The sequence below is a fragment of the Budorcas taxicolor genome, chromosome 3, assembly GCF_023091745.1.
Source record: "Budorcas taxicolor isolate Tak-1 chromosome 3, Takin1.1, whole genome shotgun sequence".
NCBI classification, from domain to species: Eukaryota; Metazoa; Chordata; class Mammalia; order Artiodactyla; family Bovidae; genus Budorcas; species Budorcas taxicolor.
In genome coordinates this window covers 23,656,343-23,675,710 of record NC_068912.1, presented here as the reverse complement: position 1 = coordinate 23,675,710, position 19,368 = coordinate 23,656,343, and the positions used below count along the sequence as shown (strand labels likewise).

The 19,368-nt window shown below is 39.7% G+C and overlaps 1 protein-coding gene across 1 annotated transcript in view; it reads right to left on the bottom strand.

The window, feature by feature from the left end:
- NOTCH2 (notch receptor 2) overlaps nucleotides 1-19,368 on the bottom strand; it is a 177,350-nt gene that overhangs the window by 117,986 nt on the left and 39,996 nt on the right. Inside the window, exon 2 of the mRNA XM_052636558.1 lies at nucleotides 6,931-7,012. Coding sequence (XP_052492518.1) covers nucleotides 6,931-7,012 — 82 coding nt within the window. The remainder of the gene's footprint in view (nucleotides 1-6,930; nucleotides 7,013-19,368) is intronic.

The following is a 19,368-nucleotide window of genomic DNA, read 5'->3' as shown; positions in this document are numbered from 1 at the left end:
CATCTGTATGTCTATAACTCACACTGCAAGCATAAGGCTGTGCATTTAACAATTTGTGAGTCTTGTGATGACAGCATCATTTATCAGAAGTGGTAGAATTTAACCTGTCTCAGTTTCACAGCTGCATAAAATCTGTCTGGACTTGCTCATCTTCCATTAGGAAAAAAGGGAGAAGTTTTAAGGTTTTAAGTTTAATTTTTTTCTACTAAAAAGCATGTTAGCACACAATATCCTCCACCCCCACCTTCACTGCTCTGTTCTTATATTTCATCTGCATTAATTGCACTGAGTTCTCATGGTCAAGGCCACTTCTCAGAAACGCAGCATTAGCCAAGCCTGGCCCATGTATTCAGCTGGCAAAAAACTTCATATGGGGTTTTCCATAAGATGGTACAGAAAAACCCTAACAAAATTTTGGCCAACCCAATATTATGAGCTACCCAGGCCTATCTATGTGTCTACTTTAAAGGAAACTATATAGAATTTTAATCATAATCCTGATCTGAAAAGCTACCTTTCATGCACTTTCAAATGTTCCACACTGCCTTTTCAGAAGATCCTGTTTAAACTACCACTTTAAAATAGGTAATTTTGTCCCATTTTACTGATAAGCAAACTGAGACTCAGAGAAACAGTACATTTTCAAAGAGCACACCTCAGGTCAGATACTTAAAGAGTTATGTGATATTGGGCAAAATATTTAACCTGAGTTTTCATATACTCACTGTTAAAACAGGGATATTAAAATTATCTACCTTACATGAGGAGGCTTCCCATGTGACTCAGTGGTAAAGAATCTACCTGCCAATGTAGGACACACGGGAGACACAGATTCAATCCCTGGGCCTGGAAGATTCCCTGGAAGACGAAATGGCAACCCACTCCAGTATTCTTGCCTGGAGAATTCCATGGACAGAGAAGACTGGGGGGCTGCAGCCCATGGGGTCGCAGAGTCAGACACAACTGAGCGACTGAGCATGCTCAACCTTACCTGAGGACTAGAAAAATACATGTAAAGAGCTTAATTGAGCACAGAGGCTAGTAAGTAATAAATGCTCAATAAATGTTAGCTAGTATAATACTCTTTAACTTGCCAAAGATCTAGTTACTGACAGTGCTTGGGGCTTAACTTCACGTCTAACTGACATGAAAACTTGTCCTTTCCATGTCACCAAACAGGGCTCTTTCAAATATGTTACTTTACTCACCAGTGCCAAACTAACCATACAGGAGCCTGGGGCAAAAAAAAAAAAAAATCAACAGTTCTGATTTCATCTTTTTTTTAATGTACATACTTTAATCATAATTTTTGCATTAATTTTGAACTACTGCCTTCAAATATTATTTATCAAGATTGAAGGAACCTTGCTGGCAAAACCAGTTTCAGCAGGAAAAGAGAAAGTGATTTAATAGTTGATATTTTCCCAGTGCCTTCCTTTGATCTGATACTGCCCCTGAACAGCGCTGAGTGTACCAGCAAGGTGAGTGAAAGTGGAAATGCTGAGTCAGGCATGACTTTTGAAAATGCCTTTCTAGGGCAGTACTACCACAACACACTGGTGATGCATCCTATACTATAAGTCAGGCTCTGGAATGTTTTGAGTATCTCTATTCCCGGTTGCTCAGTCATGGACGACTCTTTGCAACACCATGGACTGTAGCCCACCAGGTTCCTCTATCCGTGGGATAATCCTGGCAAAAATACTGGAGTGGGTTGCTATTTCCTTCTCTCAAGAGGATGAAGAAGGCAATGGCTCTGGTTTTCTTGGATGGCTTTTGGAGGCCTGGACCACCAACACTCCTTCCTAATCCTGGCAAGGAAAACTGTTAGTTAAGTTTAATGTTTGTTAGCATTAACAGATAAATTTTAGGTGAAATGTGACAGTTATGTTTTATAACATTTTTTATTTATAATAATTTACTTTAAAATGTTTCTACTTAGATACTTTGGCAAAAAGAGATTCTCAAAAGGAATCAACTATTCACAGAAGCTATATAACTCATGGTGACTTTCTATTATTTCACAAATACTGTGCTAGTCACCTCTTAAGTGATACGTAGAAAACTTTGAAAACTCTTAAAATTTTATTTTATACTGTTAAAAATAATGGCTGAGTTGTTGTTCAGTGGCTAAGTCGTGTGTGATATTTTGCAACCCCATGGACTCCAGCAAGCCAGGGTCCCCTGTCCTTCACTATCTCCCAGAGTTTGCTCAGATTCATGTCAACTGAGTCAGTAATGCTATGTAACCATCTCATCCTCTGCTGCCCCCTTCAATCTTTCCCAGCATCAGGGTCTCTTCCAGTGAGTAAGCCCTTCACATCAAGTGGCCAAAGTATTGAAGCTTCAGCTTCAGCATCAGTAATGGCAGAGTAACTTAGATCAACTCTCTCAATTATTATAAACTTCAGACAAAGTATTAAAAGGTACCAGAGAGCAATCAAAGCAGGCAGAAACTAGAAGCGATATTAGCCTCAAAGGAAAAAACAAACTACATATATGAAACCTACACTTATATACCTTTTTCCCTGAAGGTATTCCCCAGTTCATGAAGCACAGGTGAATGGAAGTCCTATAAGAGCTAAGGAGTCAAAGGTGAATTGTCAAAATTCCTCTGAAAATTGAGGAAGAGAAATCCTGGACCAGACAGAACCAGTTTTGTAACCAGACATGTTAAAAAACATGTCATGTAACTCCACAACAAGATGATACGAGGAACACAACAGAAAGCAAGAGCTGGAAGGCTGAAAAGCTGAGCACGGTTTTGGGGAGTCAGAGGTTTGAATTCAAGTCCTACCAAATTAGAGGGGCTTGAGATACACCCCAGTATGTGGTAGACACCTCTTGCTTTCCACTGAATTCACTGAAGGGTCACACTTTGGGAATAAGGACTGTATCCAGACTCCAAGTCTTGACTAAGACACACCATCAGACTAAGAGCGAAACAGACCCACCATACCAGAACCTAAATACAAGCCTCCACAGCAGAAAGCTGATCTTCCAGTAACATTCTTTAGTAGAAGATAAATTTTAAAATGTATCACTTGCAATGTCCAAAACCGATAAAACTACCATAAACAAGAAGTAAAGGGAAACAGAAAGAGCTACTGATGGAAACACACCCAAAGACAACCCATATGTTAAAAACTGGCAGACAAGGACTTTAAATAACTATACTGTGTCCTTAAAAATACACATTTTGTGAATTTTGCAAATTGTAACCTCACCCACCCCCAACACTCTAGCGAACTTGAGTTGCCCATGAGTTTTAATCAAAGTGGGATTTGGAATGGTTTATATTTGAAAGCCTGAGAAAACAACTTGAAAGTGATTAATGACAGCCAAACTTAATTATATATTTACACCTCCCAGTAGGACAAGGGAGAGAATGAAATGTCTTACTTCTGTGTAGTGAGAGAGGGCTTTATTAAGAGCTGACAACAACTATTTAGGAGCAATAATTGAGTTTTATGCAAGATTACACAGGTTCTTCTTGTCTAGCTCCCAATCTAATCACAGACTGATAGAATACTTAACAGTTAGAAAAAAACAGTTGAGCTGTATACAAAACTAACCTTTAAAAGTACTTGTCCTCATCTGTCAGTGTGATCTTATCAAGGATTTCTATAATTTCCATAAACAACCATTATAATTTAGCTAAGTCAATAACATTATGCTCTTTAAAGAGACAGTCAGTTGCCTTCTACTTTAAAACATTTTCCATTAACTCCCACCCACTCACCCCAGTAAAAGAAGTTTGGCCTCAGCTCTCTTTCCTTAATCCACTAAGCAATCTCATGAATAAAAAGACAGTCATTAAATCCTATATATCTGATGTGATTTTTATAAATGTGATTTTTATAAATCTTCTAAGTGTTCTAATATTCATATACCATTTTGTGAAAATAATATTTACTGAGCAAGCTGGAGTAACTTCTTTCCCTAGGGAAAAAAAATAAAAGGTGGTGAAGATATACTGAAAGGTCTGCTAAGTAGATGTTATTTTTATTTAAATTTTGCTTAACATTCTGTGGATGTTGGCTGGGGTGCCACTGTAGATGAGTGACCTGGCATCCCTGATATTGTTCTTGCATTCCTGTGTCCACTTACGTTGATTCTTCTGCTCCTGAAGTTGCTAATATTACTTTTACTGAAGTAGAGAAACAATTACTTTTTACAAGCTTTGTTATCCACACTAGTCTCCCCAGAAGATGGCCTTACCCATTTTTCCCCTTACTCTGCTTTTCACTAGAAGATTGTTTCCCTCACAACAGGATTGGAAGCCATTTGAGGGATGTCTAGGAACTATGTTTAGAACCATAACCATAAGCAATCCACACCATCAATAATTGGCAAGTATTCAGCAACAGAATTCTGGCAGCTCCATTTCTGTCGATCACAAAGTGAGTCCCCTGTTTCCTAGCAATGCTTCTTCTGAAAACTGGGGGCAACTTCGTCTCTCTCACCTTGGTTGGAGAGCCTGAGACTCACAGATCTGTTTTCTCTCCCAAAATGACCCTTAGTGTCCATTCCTGGTATGTGCTCAGAGTTTAGTCTCCTCTAGAATCTTCTCTCCCCATGTCAGACCACAAATATGTAGGCTAACACTTGGAACGTATTTGAAATTCTCCCTACATAAGTCACCAAGTTGAATTATCTCTAAATAGAACTAAATTGCCTCTCTGTATGGTACCGACATCCTGAACACTACAAGAAGCAAACAAAATTCTGAGGAAATGTCCAGTCTCTACTTATTTAAGACAAACAGATTTAAAAACATGTGAGATGTATGGAAAGAGTAACATAGAAACTTACGTTACCATATGTAAAATAGATAGCCAATGGGAATTTGCTGTATGGCTCAGAAAACTCAAACAGGGGCTCTGTATCAATCTAGAGTGGTGGGATGGGGGCGAGAGATGGAAGGGAGGTTCAAAAGGGAGGGGACATATGTATACCTATGACTGATTCATTCTGAGGTTCGACAGACGACAACAAAATTCTGTAAAGCAATTACCCTTCAATAAATAAATAAATAAACAAGTGAATGATAATACCTATTGAGCATTTTTTGATTCAAGAAACATGTTGCTGGGCACTAGCTACACACCAGACTTAAAATGCACAAGACCAGGACCTCTCATACTCTGGTGGGAGCAACAAATATTATCAACAGATGATCATAATATAATGGGTTAACTACCACGAGATAGCTCAATAATAGAATGAAGCAAGTAACTAAGACACCAGATGCCAAAAAGAGACTAAACAAGACTTCAGTGGCCAATTCTAACGTATTAAGTTCCTTTCCTTATTATCTCCAGTTGTGTTTCCATTCTTAGAGGAGACTACATCACATGTTTTTGGTTGGATTTTTTTCCCCAGCTAGAAAAACTAAGTGAACAGCCTACAATGAGCTACATAAAAAATTTCATTTCCAATGTTATCTTTATTCCAATCCAAATAACCTATTGTTAAGCTTTACTGTCATCACAGCTTAAAATATTTTCACTTTGGTGAAGAAAATTTTTTCTGACTTGGAAAAATTCTTGTTTATAACATTAAAGAACTTAAATCCCAGTGTCAGAATAGACTTGATTGGAACAAATGTAGTTATTACAGTTAAGTTATTCAGCTAAATATCCAGAAAAGAAACAAAACTATGTTAGATAAAATCACTTAAAATACTTTGGTAGAAGTATGTGCTTGATAAGCAAAGAACAAATACACTCCAAAAAAAGTATTAAAGAAGATAAATGTCATATTACCAAATCTTATTTTCTATTAAAGAAATAGAATGGATACATGTTCCTATCAAAAATTTTCAATTGAGGTAGAAGCGGGGGAAGTTATCCATAGGAAATCTAGAGAAGCAATTTAAAAGAATACCTCACAGGCTTCCTCAAACAAAAAGTATGGCTACACTTCACGATTAGACAGGAAGAAAAGAAACACTCTTGAGAACGAGCCTATACTCCCTAGTCCTATTCCTCATCTTAATTCATCTCTAGTGTGGCTAGTGTGTGCATGCTCAGCTCCGTCCGACTCTTTGCAACCCCATGCACTGTAGCCCGCCAGGCTCCTCAGTCCATGGAATTTTCCAGGCAAGAAATACTGCAGTGGGTTGCCATTTCCTAACCCTAACCCTTATTCTTTTAAATCCATATAATGACCTTCACCCACAGCCCCTGCTCCCTACTCCATCCCTACAGGCATGTGTGTATTTTCTTCTCTCACAGACTCTCCTTCAGAATTGGATATTTTACATTAGGGAAAAAAAAAGTGTTACATGGCTATAATATTTACCTATGGTACGCAGAATTAAAGTTAACATGCATTTGGTCTAACTTAAACACAAGATCAGAGCTAACACATTGAGAATCGATTCTAATCTGAAAACTGAAATTTTCTTAACTGAAAGATTTCTTAACGATTAAACTGAAAAATGTTAAAGAATATACTCTCTGGGCTTCCCTGATGGTTCAGTGGGTAAAGAAGCTGCCTGCAATGCAAGAGACACAGGAGACATGGGTTTGATCCTTGGGTCAGAAAGATCTCCTAGAGGAGGAAAAGGCAACCCACTCCAGTACTCTTGCCTGGAAAATCCCATGGACAGAGGGGCTTGGTGGGCTACAGTCCAAAGGGTCGCAAAGAGTCAGACATGACTAAGCACACATACACACACACGAGCTACTCACTGAAAGCCTTTATCATGATGAAAAAGATAAGGGTAAGACAGTAAGTTCTTATTAACCATTTATCTGACATCCAAATCCTCATCTTCCAAAAAACTACATCAGGAAAGTTAGTGAACCAGTAACATTTCACAGAAGTATTAAGTATAGGATAGGAGAACCAAATTTTACCCAATTTCCTATTGAGGAAAAATAAGATAAATGAAAATGAAGAAAAAAAAAGAGAAAAACTTACTTGCAGTATCCTGTACCATTGTGGTAGGTAACACATATTCCTTCATTTACACACGGCTCATAGCCATCACGACATTGCAATGCTAAAAATAAAAACAAATGCACATTAGAAATAAGACACTAATCATAACCCTTAGACATTAAAGAAACATCCAGCTCAGGGCATCTTTTTATCTTTTGGCTTCTGGGGCCATAGAAAAGCTCATCCCAAGAGTCTCTTCCCATAGTAACTGCTCTGTGGTCCTGAATGGCATTCTTAATTCTCTGTGCTTCTATCTCTCTAGGCTACTACATCCCTTTCCCAATGATACTAAGAGAATTAAAGTTATGCTATCCAATCCATGATATACCACAAGCATCTTGGGATTTGTATACTTCGGATAAGCAATGTAAGGATTCATCGACGAATATTCAGGAAGACCGTAGATACTAGGTCACCATGATATCAATGAATTACTTAAGCCTTCACGTGAAGTTTCAAAACATGCCACTTCAAGAAGTAACCAGAAACATCAATAATATTCATTCAATAAACTATATTTGAGAGCCTAATGTGCAATGCCAGAGACCTGAGTTCGATTCTTGGGTCAGGAAGATCCCCTGGAGAAGGAAATGGCAATCCACTCCAGTATTCTTGCCTGGAAAATCCTGTGGACAGAGGAGCCTGGTGGGCTACAGTCCATGGGGTCGCAAGAGTCGTACATGACTTAGCGACTAAACCACCATCACCAATGTGTAGCAGATGCTGTATTAGGATCCAGAAGAAAAGGCGGAAATAGAAAACAGAGAAATAAATAAAACATAATCTCTAACTAACTTCAAGGGGCTCACACAAAGATGGGAAGCAGACCATGAATAGAGCTTGTAGACGAGGGGGGATATCAAAGTAAAGAAAATGAAAAGTTAATTTTATATATATATATAAATATAATAATAATTCTCAAATTCTTGAATCCTCATTCCCATAGTAAAAAGGCACTTCACCATCCTAATTCCCTCCCAAAAGAGACTGCTCAGAAATAAACAGCAATAGTAGAAACTTTCATTGAGTTCAGCCAAAAGAGGAGGAAGTCTACCCAAAGGCTGCCATTTGTTTGCTGGACAGTTACAATACCTTGATCGTTTAGCTTTTAGAGTTAGAATTTTCATCACCAAAATGCTTATCAAGAATCCTAGTAACAATTAGAAAGGCAAGACAGAAAGAAGCCTTGTCAAACAATAAAAACCAAAATGGAAATCCATGAAACATTTTCTGGAAGATTATGAAGATATTCATCTCCTAGGATGGTTCATGTAAAAATACCTGAAAGCAAAACCGACAAGGCCCTGGTTTTGAGTTTCCTCTGTGCATATCACTCTATGAATAGAGTGTGCATATCATTCTATGAATAAATTACAACATCAGAGGCTCTAGGTCTGCCCTTCTGGGTGATACTAGCTTCTTCTCACAGCAGGACCCATGCACAAGCTAGATATCAGAACAACTCCTCTACTAACAATTACTGCATGAGAACCCTTTGCTTGCCCACTACTGTTATCAACATCAAACTGATGAAAGTAAATAAAAATCTCATCTGTTAAGGTAATAATATTTTTTAAAACTAGTAACAACAATAGTTAACACACAACAATACTGTTTAAAGCACTTACACAGACTAATTAAATCTTCCCCACAACCCTATGAAGTAGTTAATTTCATTAAACTCATTTCCACAGAAAGCATAAGTGACCTACTTATTGTCACAACCATGAGTTAAAGAGCCAGGATTTGAACCTAGGGAGTCTGGATCTCATGAGAGAGTCCGTCCTCTGAACACAGTAATATGCTGCTCCCTACTATGACATTTTTCTTCTCAAATTGGGCAGAACAAGTATTATTATACCCACATATTGGAAAGTGAAGGCCAAGGAACTGAAGAGACCACTTCCTGGGCCATTCCACCCTACCACTAGCTATGACACTGCAGGGCTTTACTGAATCCAGCCCCATCTCCGTGACAGCTGTTGGGATCACACAAGCAGTCTCTAGGTTGTAGTCCGAACAGGCATATGCAGGAACAGGGTCATCTTGTCCATATCCCACTTCCCTGTAGGGCTCAAATGCTCCCTCTTCCCACACTGATAAGCCCAATGCAACAACTATAATTAAAACAGTTAATGTCAGGTTATTTCCTCCATACCAAAGTTCTCAAACTGATTTTTTTATTCTCTTTAGACACTTTTATTAGTTGCAATGAGAACTTCCTGACTTTTTTTTCTATTTGCTTTTTTCTTAAAAAAAAAAAAAGAAAGGCAAACTCATAGTAGGAAAGGACTGTCCTGCAGGCACAGAGCAAGCCACAGCTCTGTCCTCCCCCTGCAGGAATCCTGGTGCAGTAGAGAGAGTCAGAAGTCGTGAAACCCTGTCCTGACCACAAATGAACTGCACCCCTGCAAGAAAAGCAGAACCTCATGGGGGATCAGTTTCCCAACCTGTAAGTCAAATGGTGGTGAACTAAATACTCCTGGAGGGTCCCCTCTGATCCGACAGTGACAGCTCCCTCATTAACAGAACATGAGTGCCATGCCTGGTGCCTAGAGAGATTTATCCAGAAGGATATAAAAAGCCAGCCACCTGTGACTCAGAAAGCCACGGATGCAAAGAAAAAAAGAAAAAAAAAATCAGTCTGTTCCTATTAAGTGTCCTGGCAAATCATTACACTGACAGGTTCAGAGAAATATAAACAACCTTAAGTCAATATGTGGCAATCAATATAGAAAATAACTTTATAGCCTAGTCTCAGTGAACCAGTCAAATTCAGTGACCAAAAAGGAGGTGGGCTTACAAGGCTAATAATTAATGCTATGTGACTAATCTGCAGGATCATGCTACCTTGAACTTTTAACATTTACTAAGCCACAATTCTCAAACTTTAGTGTGTATCAGAATCATCTGGAGGGCTTGCTAAAACACAAACTGTCCAACTCCATTCCCACAGTTTGTGAGGGAATCAGTCTAAAGCAGGTCTGGGAATTTGCATTCCTAACAAATGCCCAGGTGATGCTAATTCTGCTAATTTGAGGAACCACACTTGGAGACAACATCTGTATTGAGGCATGACAGTCCACTTTAAGGAATTTCCTAAGAATGTATAATACATTGGAAGTCTTGGATGATGCACATGACAATATAGTGCCTGAATGAATGAACAACCAATAAAAAAAAAGTAAAATTTGGACACTAGTTTGTTCAGGGGCTATTTCTAAAAGAATACTGTAATTATTTGTCATAAAAACAGAAGTTAAAACTTTGATAACTCAAAACCATGATGGTGAGATTGGGAAAGACCTCATTTCAAAATTCAATTTACTTTTTACCAGTGTAAAACAGTTAAACTTCATAAAACTTAAAGCAGCTTTATATCTGTAGAGTAGAAAGTGAAATGTTCAATCATACTAATCAAAGAAATCATGCTTAAAGCATTGTTTTAAGAGACTCAGAGAAACTAGTCACTCACAAAAGGAGTAACTTTTTCCAGAATTTTCATCTTAAGCTACAGTTCACTTCAGTTCGGTCGCTTAGTCGTGTCTGACTCTTTGCGACCCCATGAATCGCAGCACAACAGGTCTCCCTGTCCATCAACAACTCCCGGAGTTCACACAAACTCATGTCCATCCAGTCGATGATGCCATCCAGCCATCTGTAGTCCCCTTTTCCTCCTGCCCCCAATCCCTCCCAGCATCAGGGTCTTTTCCAATGAGTCAACTCTTCTCACGAGGTGGCCAAAGTATTGGAGTTTCAGCCGCAGCATTAGTCCTCCCAATGAACACCCAGGACTAGTCTCCTTTAGGATAGACTGGTTAGATCTTCTTGCAGTCTAAGGGACTCTCAAGAGTCTTCTCCAACACCACAGTTCAAAAGCATCAATTCTTTGGCACTCAGCTTTCTTCACAGTCCAACTCTCACATCCATACATGACCACCGGAAAAACCATAGCCTCGACTAAACGGACCTTTGTTGGCAATGTAATATCTCTGCTTTTCAATACGCTATCTAGGTTGGTCATAACTTTCTTTCCAAGGAGTAAGCATCTTTTAATTTCATGGCTGCAATCACCATCGGCAGCGATCTTAGAGCCCAGAAAAATAAAGTCTGACACTGTTTCCCCATCTATTTGCCATGAAGTGACGGGACCAGATGCCATGATCTTCGTTTTCTGAATGTTGAGCTTTAAGCCAACTTTTTCACTCTTCTCTTTCACTTTCATCAAGAGGCTTTTGAGTTCCTCTTCACTTTCCACCATAAGGGTGGTGTCATCTGCATATCTGAGGTTATTGATATTTCTCCCGGCAATCTTGATTCCAGCTTGTGTTTCTTCCAGCCCAGCGTTTCTCATGATGTACTCTCCATATAAGTTAAATAAGCAGGGTGACAATATACAGCCTTGACGTACTCCTTTCCCTATTTGGAACCAGTCTGTTGTTCCATGTCCAGTTCTAATTGTTGCTTCCTGACCTGCATATAGGTTTCTCAAGAGGCAGGTCAGGTGGTCTGGTATGCCCATCTCTTTCACAATTTTCCACAGTTGATTGTGATCCACACAGTCAAAGGCTTTGGCATACTCAATAAAGCAGAAATAGATGTTTTTCTGGAACTCTCTTGCTTTTTCCATGATCCAGCAGATGTTGGCAACTTGATCTCTGGTTCCTCTGCCTTTTCTGAAACCAGCTTGAACATCAGGGAGTTCACGGTTCACATATTGCTGAAGCCTGGCTTGGAGAATTTTGAGTGTTACTTTACTAGCCTGTGATATGAGTGCAATTGTGCAGTAGTTTGAGCATTCTTTGGCATTGCCTTTCTTTGGGATTGGAATGAAAACTGGCTTTTCCAGTCCTGTGGCCACTGCCGAGTTTTCCAAATTTGCTGGTATATTGAGTGCAGCCCTTTCACAGCATTATCTTTCAGGATTTGAAACAGCTCAACTGGAATGCCATCACCTCCACTAGCTTTGTTCATACTGATGCTTTCTAAGGCTCGCTTGACTTCACATTCCAGGATGTCTGGCTCTAGATGAGTGATCACACCATCGTGATTATCTGGGTCGTGAAGATCTTTTTTATACAGTTCTTCCGTGTACTCTTGCCACCTCTTCTTAATATCTTCTGCTTCTGTTAGGTCCATATCATTTCTGTCCTTTATCAAGCCCATCTTTGCATGAAATGTTCCCTTGGTATCTCTAATTTTCTTGAAGAGATCTCTAGTCTTTCCCATTCTGTTCTTTTCCTCTATTTCTTTGCATTGATCGCTGAGGAAGGCTTTCTTATCTCTTCTTGCTGTTCTTTGGAACTCTGCATTCAGATGCTTATATCTTTCCTTTTCTCCTTTGCTTTTCACTTCTTTTCTTTTCACAGCTATTTGTAAGGCCTCCCCAGATAGCCATTTTGCTTTTTTGCATTTCTTTTCCTTGGGGATGGTCTTGATCCCTGTCTCCTGTACAATGTTATGAACCTCATTCCATAGTTCATCAGGCACTCTATCTATCAGATCTAGTCCCTTAAATCTATTTCTCACTTCCACTGTATAATCATAAGGGATTTGATTTAGGCCATACCTGAATGGTCTAGTGGTTTTCCCTAATTTCTGCAATTTAAGTCTGAATTTGGCAATAAGGAGCTCATGATCTGAGCCACAGTCAGCTCCTGGTCTTGTTTTTGTTGACTGTATAGAGTTTCTCCATCTTTGGCTGCAAAGAATATAATCAATCTGATTTCGGTGTTGACCATCTGGTGATGTCCATGTGTAGAGTCTTCTCTTGTGTTGTTGGAAGAGGGTGTTTGCTATGACCAGTGCATTTTCTTGGCAAAACTCGATTAGCCTTTGCCCTGCTTCATTCTGTATTCTAAGGCCAAATTTACCTGTTACTCCAGGTGTTTCTTGACTTCCTACTTTTGCATCCCAGTCCCCTATAATGAAAGGAACATATTTTTTGAGTGTTAGTTCTAAAAGGTCTTGTAGGTCTTCATAGAACCATTCAACTTCAGCTTCTTCAGTGTTACTGGTTGGGGCTGCCTGATAAATATCAATCTCATATACTGTGTATCTGTATTTGCATGTCCCTGCCCCCAAAAAGGCAAAAACAAAAAGCAGCAGTAGATTCCAATTTCATCACTGCACCACTTGGCAATGTGACACAACATCTAGATGCTAAATTTCACACATCTTCTTTTCTTTTTTTTTTTAATTTTGTGGCTCTTGGGCTTTTCTCTAGTTGCAGTGCGAGGGCTTAGTTGCCCTGCCGCATGTGGGATCTTAGTACCCTGACCAGGGATCGAATCGACATCCCTCACATTGGAAGGTGGATTCTCAACCAGTGGACCACCAGGGAAGTCCCCACATTTTCTGTGTATTTGGGGACTGCTGCTGCTGCTGCTGCTAAGTCGCTTCAGTCGTGTCCGACTCTGTGCGACCCCATAGACAGCAGCCCACCAGGCTCCCCCGTCCCTGGGATTCTCCAGGCAAGAACACTGGAGTGGGTTGCCATTTCCTTCTCCCATGCATGAAAGTGAATGGTGAAAGTGAAGTCGCTCAGTCGTGTCCGACTCTTAGCGACCCCACGCACTGCAGCCTACCAGGCTCCTCCGTCCATGGGATTTTCCAGGCAAGAGTACAGGAGTGGGGTGTCATTGCCTTCTCCATTTGAGGGCTAGTTTTCCAATATTCAGAAACATACAGAGAGAATTTCCTGGAGGTCCAGTGCTTAAGACTCTGCACTTTCACCGCCCAGGACATGGGTTCAATCCCTGGCAGGGAACTAAGATCCCGAAAGCCACAAAACCAAAAAGAAAAGGAAAGAAAGGAAGGAAGGAAGGAAGAATGAAGAAACAAACATACTTAAAGTGTATCTACTATGTGAGATACAGGTCGTGGTGTCAGAAAAATCATGTTTTATTAGTCCCTGTCCACATGAACCTTATTTCTACTAGGCAAAGACATAATAAGTGAATAAATAAAGTTCACTCACAGTAGTAAGTGATAGATTCTACTGCAAGCAGAACCCAGTTCTGGAATACAAACATAACCAGGAAGGCCAGAGGTATAGGGACCTACCTTAGATACAGTGACTAGGCAAGGCCTCTCTCAGGTGGTAAGAACAAGTATCATGATGATACAGGTGAAAAGTGATCCCAAAAAGAGGAAACCAAGTACAAAAGCCCAAAGATGGAATGAGACTGGTGTTCCATGTTTGTAAGGCTAGAAATTATTAAACAACGGGGAGACTAACAGGAGATAGCAAGGAAGGCAGGCAGGGGTTAGACTACAGCTTCTACTTTAGGGGTAAGCACAGACAACTGGGCTGCCCTAAGCAAGGAAAATAATACAGCCAAGTCTGGGTTTGAAAACCTCAGGACCATTCAATGCTCCAGTGTAATGAAGGTTTATTTTTTTTTTCCTTTCTGATATAAGCTTGTGCAAGGTACTCCTTTTTAGACTAGGCTGAAGCTACCCATTTTCTCAGCTCCCCCCAAGTGGTTAAGGATTTTATTTTAATCACCTCTAACCTCCCAGAAGTATCACTTGCAACGTGTCCTTCCACCACTTGCCCATCTACATATAGTGGCTTTCAGTTCTTATTCAATTCTCAGAAGTTATTCTCAGCTTGGCTTCAGAAGAACCAGCTGAAAGGTCAGTGCAGTTCCTTGGGTGGATACAGTGCCAAGCCTGGCATTTTTTCTTCCAGGGACAAGTCACTTCTTAATTCTTCCAGTCTAAGCCCTCACCTGTGCCTTCAAGATCACAGCCCATAGTGGGTCCAACGTTACCAGGAACCGCTTTGAATGCAGACTTTAGCTCAAACAGATCACCATGAACTCAGTTCCTTGCCTCCACTAGTATCTCAGCTTCCTTTCCTCTGGTTGCTACTTCCCCTTCAGTATCTAAATTCTGCTCCTTCCTCCTAGCCCAGCTCGCCTCCTGCCTGGCCCAGAAAGCTTCCCCTGGACAGTTCTGTTCTCTCAGGCCAACCCCTCCTCTTGCAACACTAATAATTCACTAATAAATGCTAAAAAGTTTAGCACTTAATTCTGTACTGTCTTCTAACTCTCTCGGCTTTCACACTTCTAAGTTCCTGGAGGATAGAAACTACTTCTCTTCTGTATAACTGAGGCAATCGAGTTCAGTGATTGAAGCAAAAATGCTGCAATCAGGATCTCAGCTGGAATTCTAGCTCCCCCATTTACTATCTCTTATCCTCTTTGTGTTTTCATTGCTTACCAGAGCCCTGATAAGAATTAACTGAATTAATGCATTTAAAGAGCCTAGAACAATGTCTTATACATAGTAAGAATTCAAAAAAGGATTGCTCACATAGTAGGAGTCCTGTAATGCAGGGAGACCCAAGTTTGATTCCTGGGTCGGGAAGATCCCCTGGAGAAAGGATAGGCTACCCACTCCAGTATTCTTGGGCTTCCCTTGTGGCTCAGCTGGTAAAGAATCTGCCTGCAATGTGGGAGACCTGGGTTCAATACCTAGGTTGGGAAGATCCCTTGGAGAAGGGAAAGGCTACCCACTCCAGTATTCTAGCCTGGAGAATTCCATGGACTGTGTAGTCCATGGGGTGGCAAGGAGCGACTTTCACTTCACTTACTTTCACATAGTAGGTAGTTGAATTCTTCATAAATTGATTTCATGATAAATGGTGGCTTTAAAGGAACTTCTTGTGTCAATCAGACCCCACTTTAAACAAACTGAGAAACCAAGAGTCCTAAGAAATTTAGGTCATACTATAAATAAATGGAATAAATTCTTCCCAGCTGTCACCAATTAAGATCTAATAAAGTGATACTAAACTACTATCTTAAAAAAAAAAACAGTCACCCATTGCTTAAAAAAAAAAAAAAAGTATAGCACTGCAAACCTGAGAAGTGATTCATGAAAGGTAAATTAACACTATATATAAGCAAAAATGTCATTCAGTTTTAATATGGTGCTTTTAATTGTTAAACAGCTACTCTTGAGCACAGCCCATTACTAATCATTGCAAGAAAGTCAAACGGAGAAAAAACCAATTCCTATCCTCATGGCCCACACAGTCTAGGGAAGTTAGGAATAAAAATTGCTTTTATTGTATACCTTTGACAGGCCTTCTCTCAATATCAATTTCAGAATCACTCCAGAAAGAACCTTTAAGAAATACAACACAAACCTTTGTTGTTTAAGGATAACTCAGTCCAGACAAGGTTCTAGTATTTATTCATGTTTATCAGCCTCACTTGTATATAAATACAGCAAACAACAGAATAAACTGTCATTGATTTTAACCAGTTCCAGTGCCTCAGGAATTTATCCATTTAGGGACAGACCTCAGGTATCCAACTTACTGGAATCGTCCTTAAAAATTTCTCTAGGCATTTACCTAAGTTTTTCCAAGGCTTTTCAGTAACATGTCAGGTACATATCACTGGTCTAAAAGCCTCCCTTTGTTTTCAGAATCTCTAACATGAGTAATTAAGTCTGCAGCCCAGCCAGTGTAATCTGAGCAGCCTTCAAATGTGTTTCACTTGTTGTATTAACATGTAATCGCTTTAAATTGGCATTACTTGCTGCTTTGTAGCCTTCAAATAAGCCTCTGTCTGTCGTCTGTCTCACATGATTTTTTTTTTTCCTCCATATCCTGCTCCCTCTATCTGCAGGATGGTATCTATTTGTGCTTTTATATCCACAGATGACTCAAAAGACATTTTAGTGCCTTGAATGGCTGGGGTTCCTAAAATATGTGAAGAGGAGGTATAGAGGGCCCTTTTAATTTTCTTTTCAACATTTATGCAAATTTCAAGTGGCAGCATTTGAGAAAGATGAAGTCTGAGCTTACGCCCTAGGACCTTGGCTGTGGCTGGCTGCTATTGCTTCAGGCACATGGTGTCTGGAAGAGGCTCAGTAAAATGAACAAAGCAAAGTTTTCTAAAATGACTGCTTGCATTATTACCAAAAATAGGAGAATTGAAGGCAGACAGGGAGACATCAGGGATTTGCAGTAAGTCTCACAGCACCCTGCAATTTCAAACAACAAAGCTTTCACTAAATTTTTCATTCCATTTTTTTGGGATCAAGCCATAAAAAAAAATCCAAACAAACAGAAGAAGTGCAGAAGCTTCAAATCCCAAGTAGTACATTTAAATAAAAACAAAGTGGAGAAACATCTGTCTTTCTCTTTGAAATCTGCCTTGATAAAAAGGCACATAAATGCAACAAGGGAGATACTAATTTTATTTCCCTGATAGCATTTTGAGGATTTCTATGCCCCTTACAGGTATTATCTAATAGGACATTTGTTTTCTACTTAAGAGTTACTGATACCAGACCCACAGAAATTGACTTAAGATATAAGATTCATAGCAAAATATTTCCACTTTTTAAAAACTGGTATGTCTTGATCCTAAAGGAAATCAACCCTGAGTATTCATTGGAAGGACAGACGCTGAAGCTGAAGCTCCAATACTTTGCAAAGTATTGACCTCGCGATGCAACAGACACCTGATGCAAAGAACTGACTCACTGGGAAAGACACGGATGTTGGGAAAGATTGAGGGCAGGAAAAGAAGGGGATGACAGAAGATGAAATGGTTGGATGGCATCACCCACTCGATGGACATGAGTTTGAGCAAGCTCTGGGAATTGATGATGGACAGGGAAGCCTGGTGTGCTACAGTCCATGGGGTTGCAAAGAGCTGGACATGACTGAGCGATTGAACTGAACTGATGCTTTGATCTGACTTCCCAGGTGGCGCAGTGGTAAAGACTCTGCCTGCCAATGCAGCAGACACAAGAGACTACTGGCTCAGTTCCCGGGTCGGGAAGAGCCCTTGGAGTAGGAAATGGCAGCCTGCTCTAGTATTCTTGCCTGGAAAATTCCATGGATAGAGGAGCCCGGTGGTCCATGGAGTCACAAAGAGTGTGACACCACTGAGCACATGCACACACTCACTTGACTTGATTTAAGAAAATACAACCAACAAAAAATTGAATTTATAAATAAGGGTATTTTAAAAATTATTTCTAGCATTTTTGTTTTATAAAATATTCATCCCAGTGAGTTGATGAATCTTGAATAATCTTTGACTTTAAAAATTCCAGTTTTGTTCTATTTTATAATATTGGGTTTATTGCAAAAACAAATTCATTAACACTTGCTGTGCTATAATGACATGCTACACGCTGTGTTTTTTCCTTTTGCTTCTGTTTTGCTGTATTTTTTAAGACTGCAGAAAAATTAATTTATGAGTTAAATTTTAATTTCTTAGTTTGCGGGTGAAAATGGACTGTACTCTTCCATATGAAATGCAAGATATGAAAAGTGCATATATACTTTTAATTCAGATGTAGCTAATTTGTTAATAATCATCTTTACACACATGCATATTCTTCCACCTGGAAAACACTTCTCATCCCTTTCTTCCTTCTCTAGCTTGCCTGGAGAATTCCTGGCAAGAATGCTGAATATTCCTACTTTTATTTCAAATCACAAATAAACCATTACCTTCCTTAAGAAGCCCTCAGAGACCCTGCAGTCTGATTGACGTGTCCATCCAGTCTGATTGACGTGTCCATCCAGTCTGATTTATGTCCCTCCTCTGTACTCCCCTACACATCTTAGGCAGCTGCATTGGAAGTATAGGCTCACCAATCTCTCCCCAACCCTGTGCAAATTCCCTAAAGGCAGTGACCATGACTGGCTCGTCTTTGTATAACCAGAACCTAGAATAGTGCCTGGACCGTAGGAGGTATACGCAACACTCACAAGATAGTCAATGAACTAACTATCTATAACTCAGACAAAACCTATTTAAAAACTCAATCACTGGTTTATGTGTCTTAAACATTCTAAAGCTCCAATTTTAGTAAGTGTAGGGATACTGTGCTGACTAATTCTGACTTCACGTTGTATAAGGAGTAGAAAAGTAAAAGAAGAAGGAAAAAATGGTGCAAATTTTCTGACCTTTAACAGGGATGAAAAATTGAGAGAGATCTTCACAAATCTAAAACATTTTTGGAAGTTCCTGTCTTAAAATCTGCATGAATGAAGATACACCCTCACCCATGAATCTTAAGCCATGTGTATTACGGTAAGAATTGATTTAAATTATTTGAATGGAAGCCAAATAATTTACATCTAAATGGCAAATGAAGAAAAACATAGTTATAAAAAATTCCAAGTGAATGCTAAGCTAAGATACATGTACCATTTTCCAGTACCATTTTCCCCATGAATAGATTCATTTATTTGCACGTGTGCTAAGTCACTTCAGTCATGGGTGACTCTTTGCAACCCTATGGACCATAGTCCGCCAGGCTCCTCTGTCCATGGGGGATTCTCCAGGCAAGAATACTAGAGTGAGCAGCCATGCCCTTCTCCAGGGGATCTTCCCAACTCAGGGATCGAACCACTGTCTCCTATACTTCCTG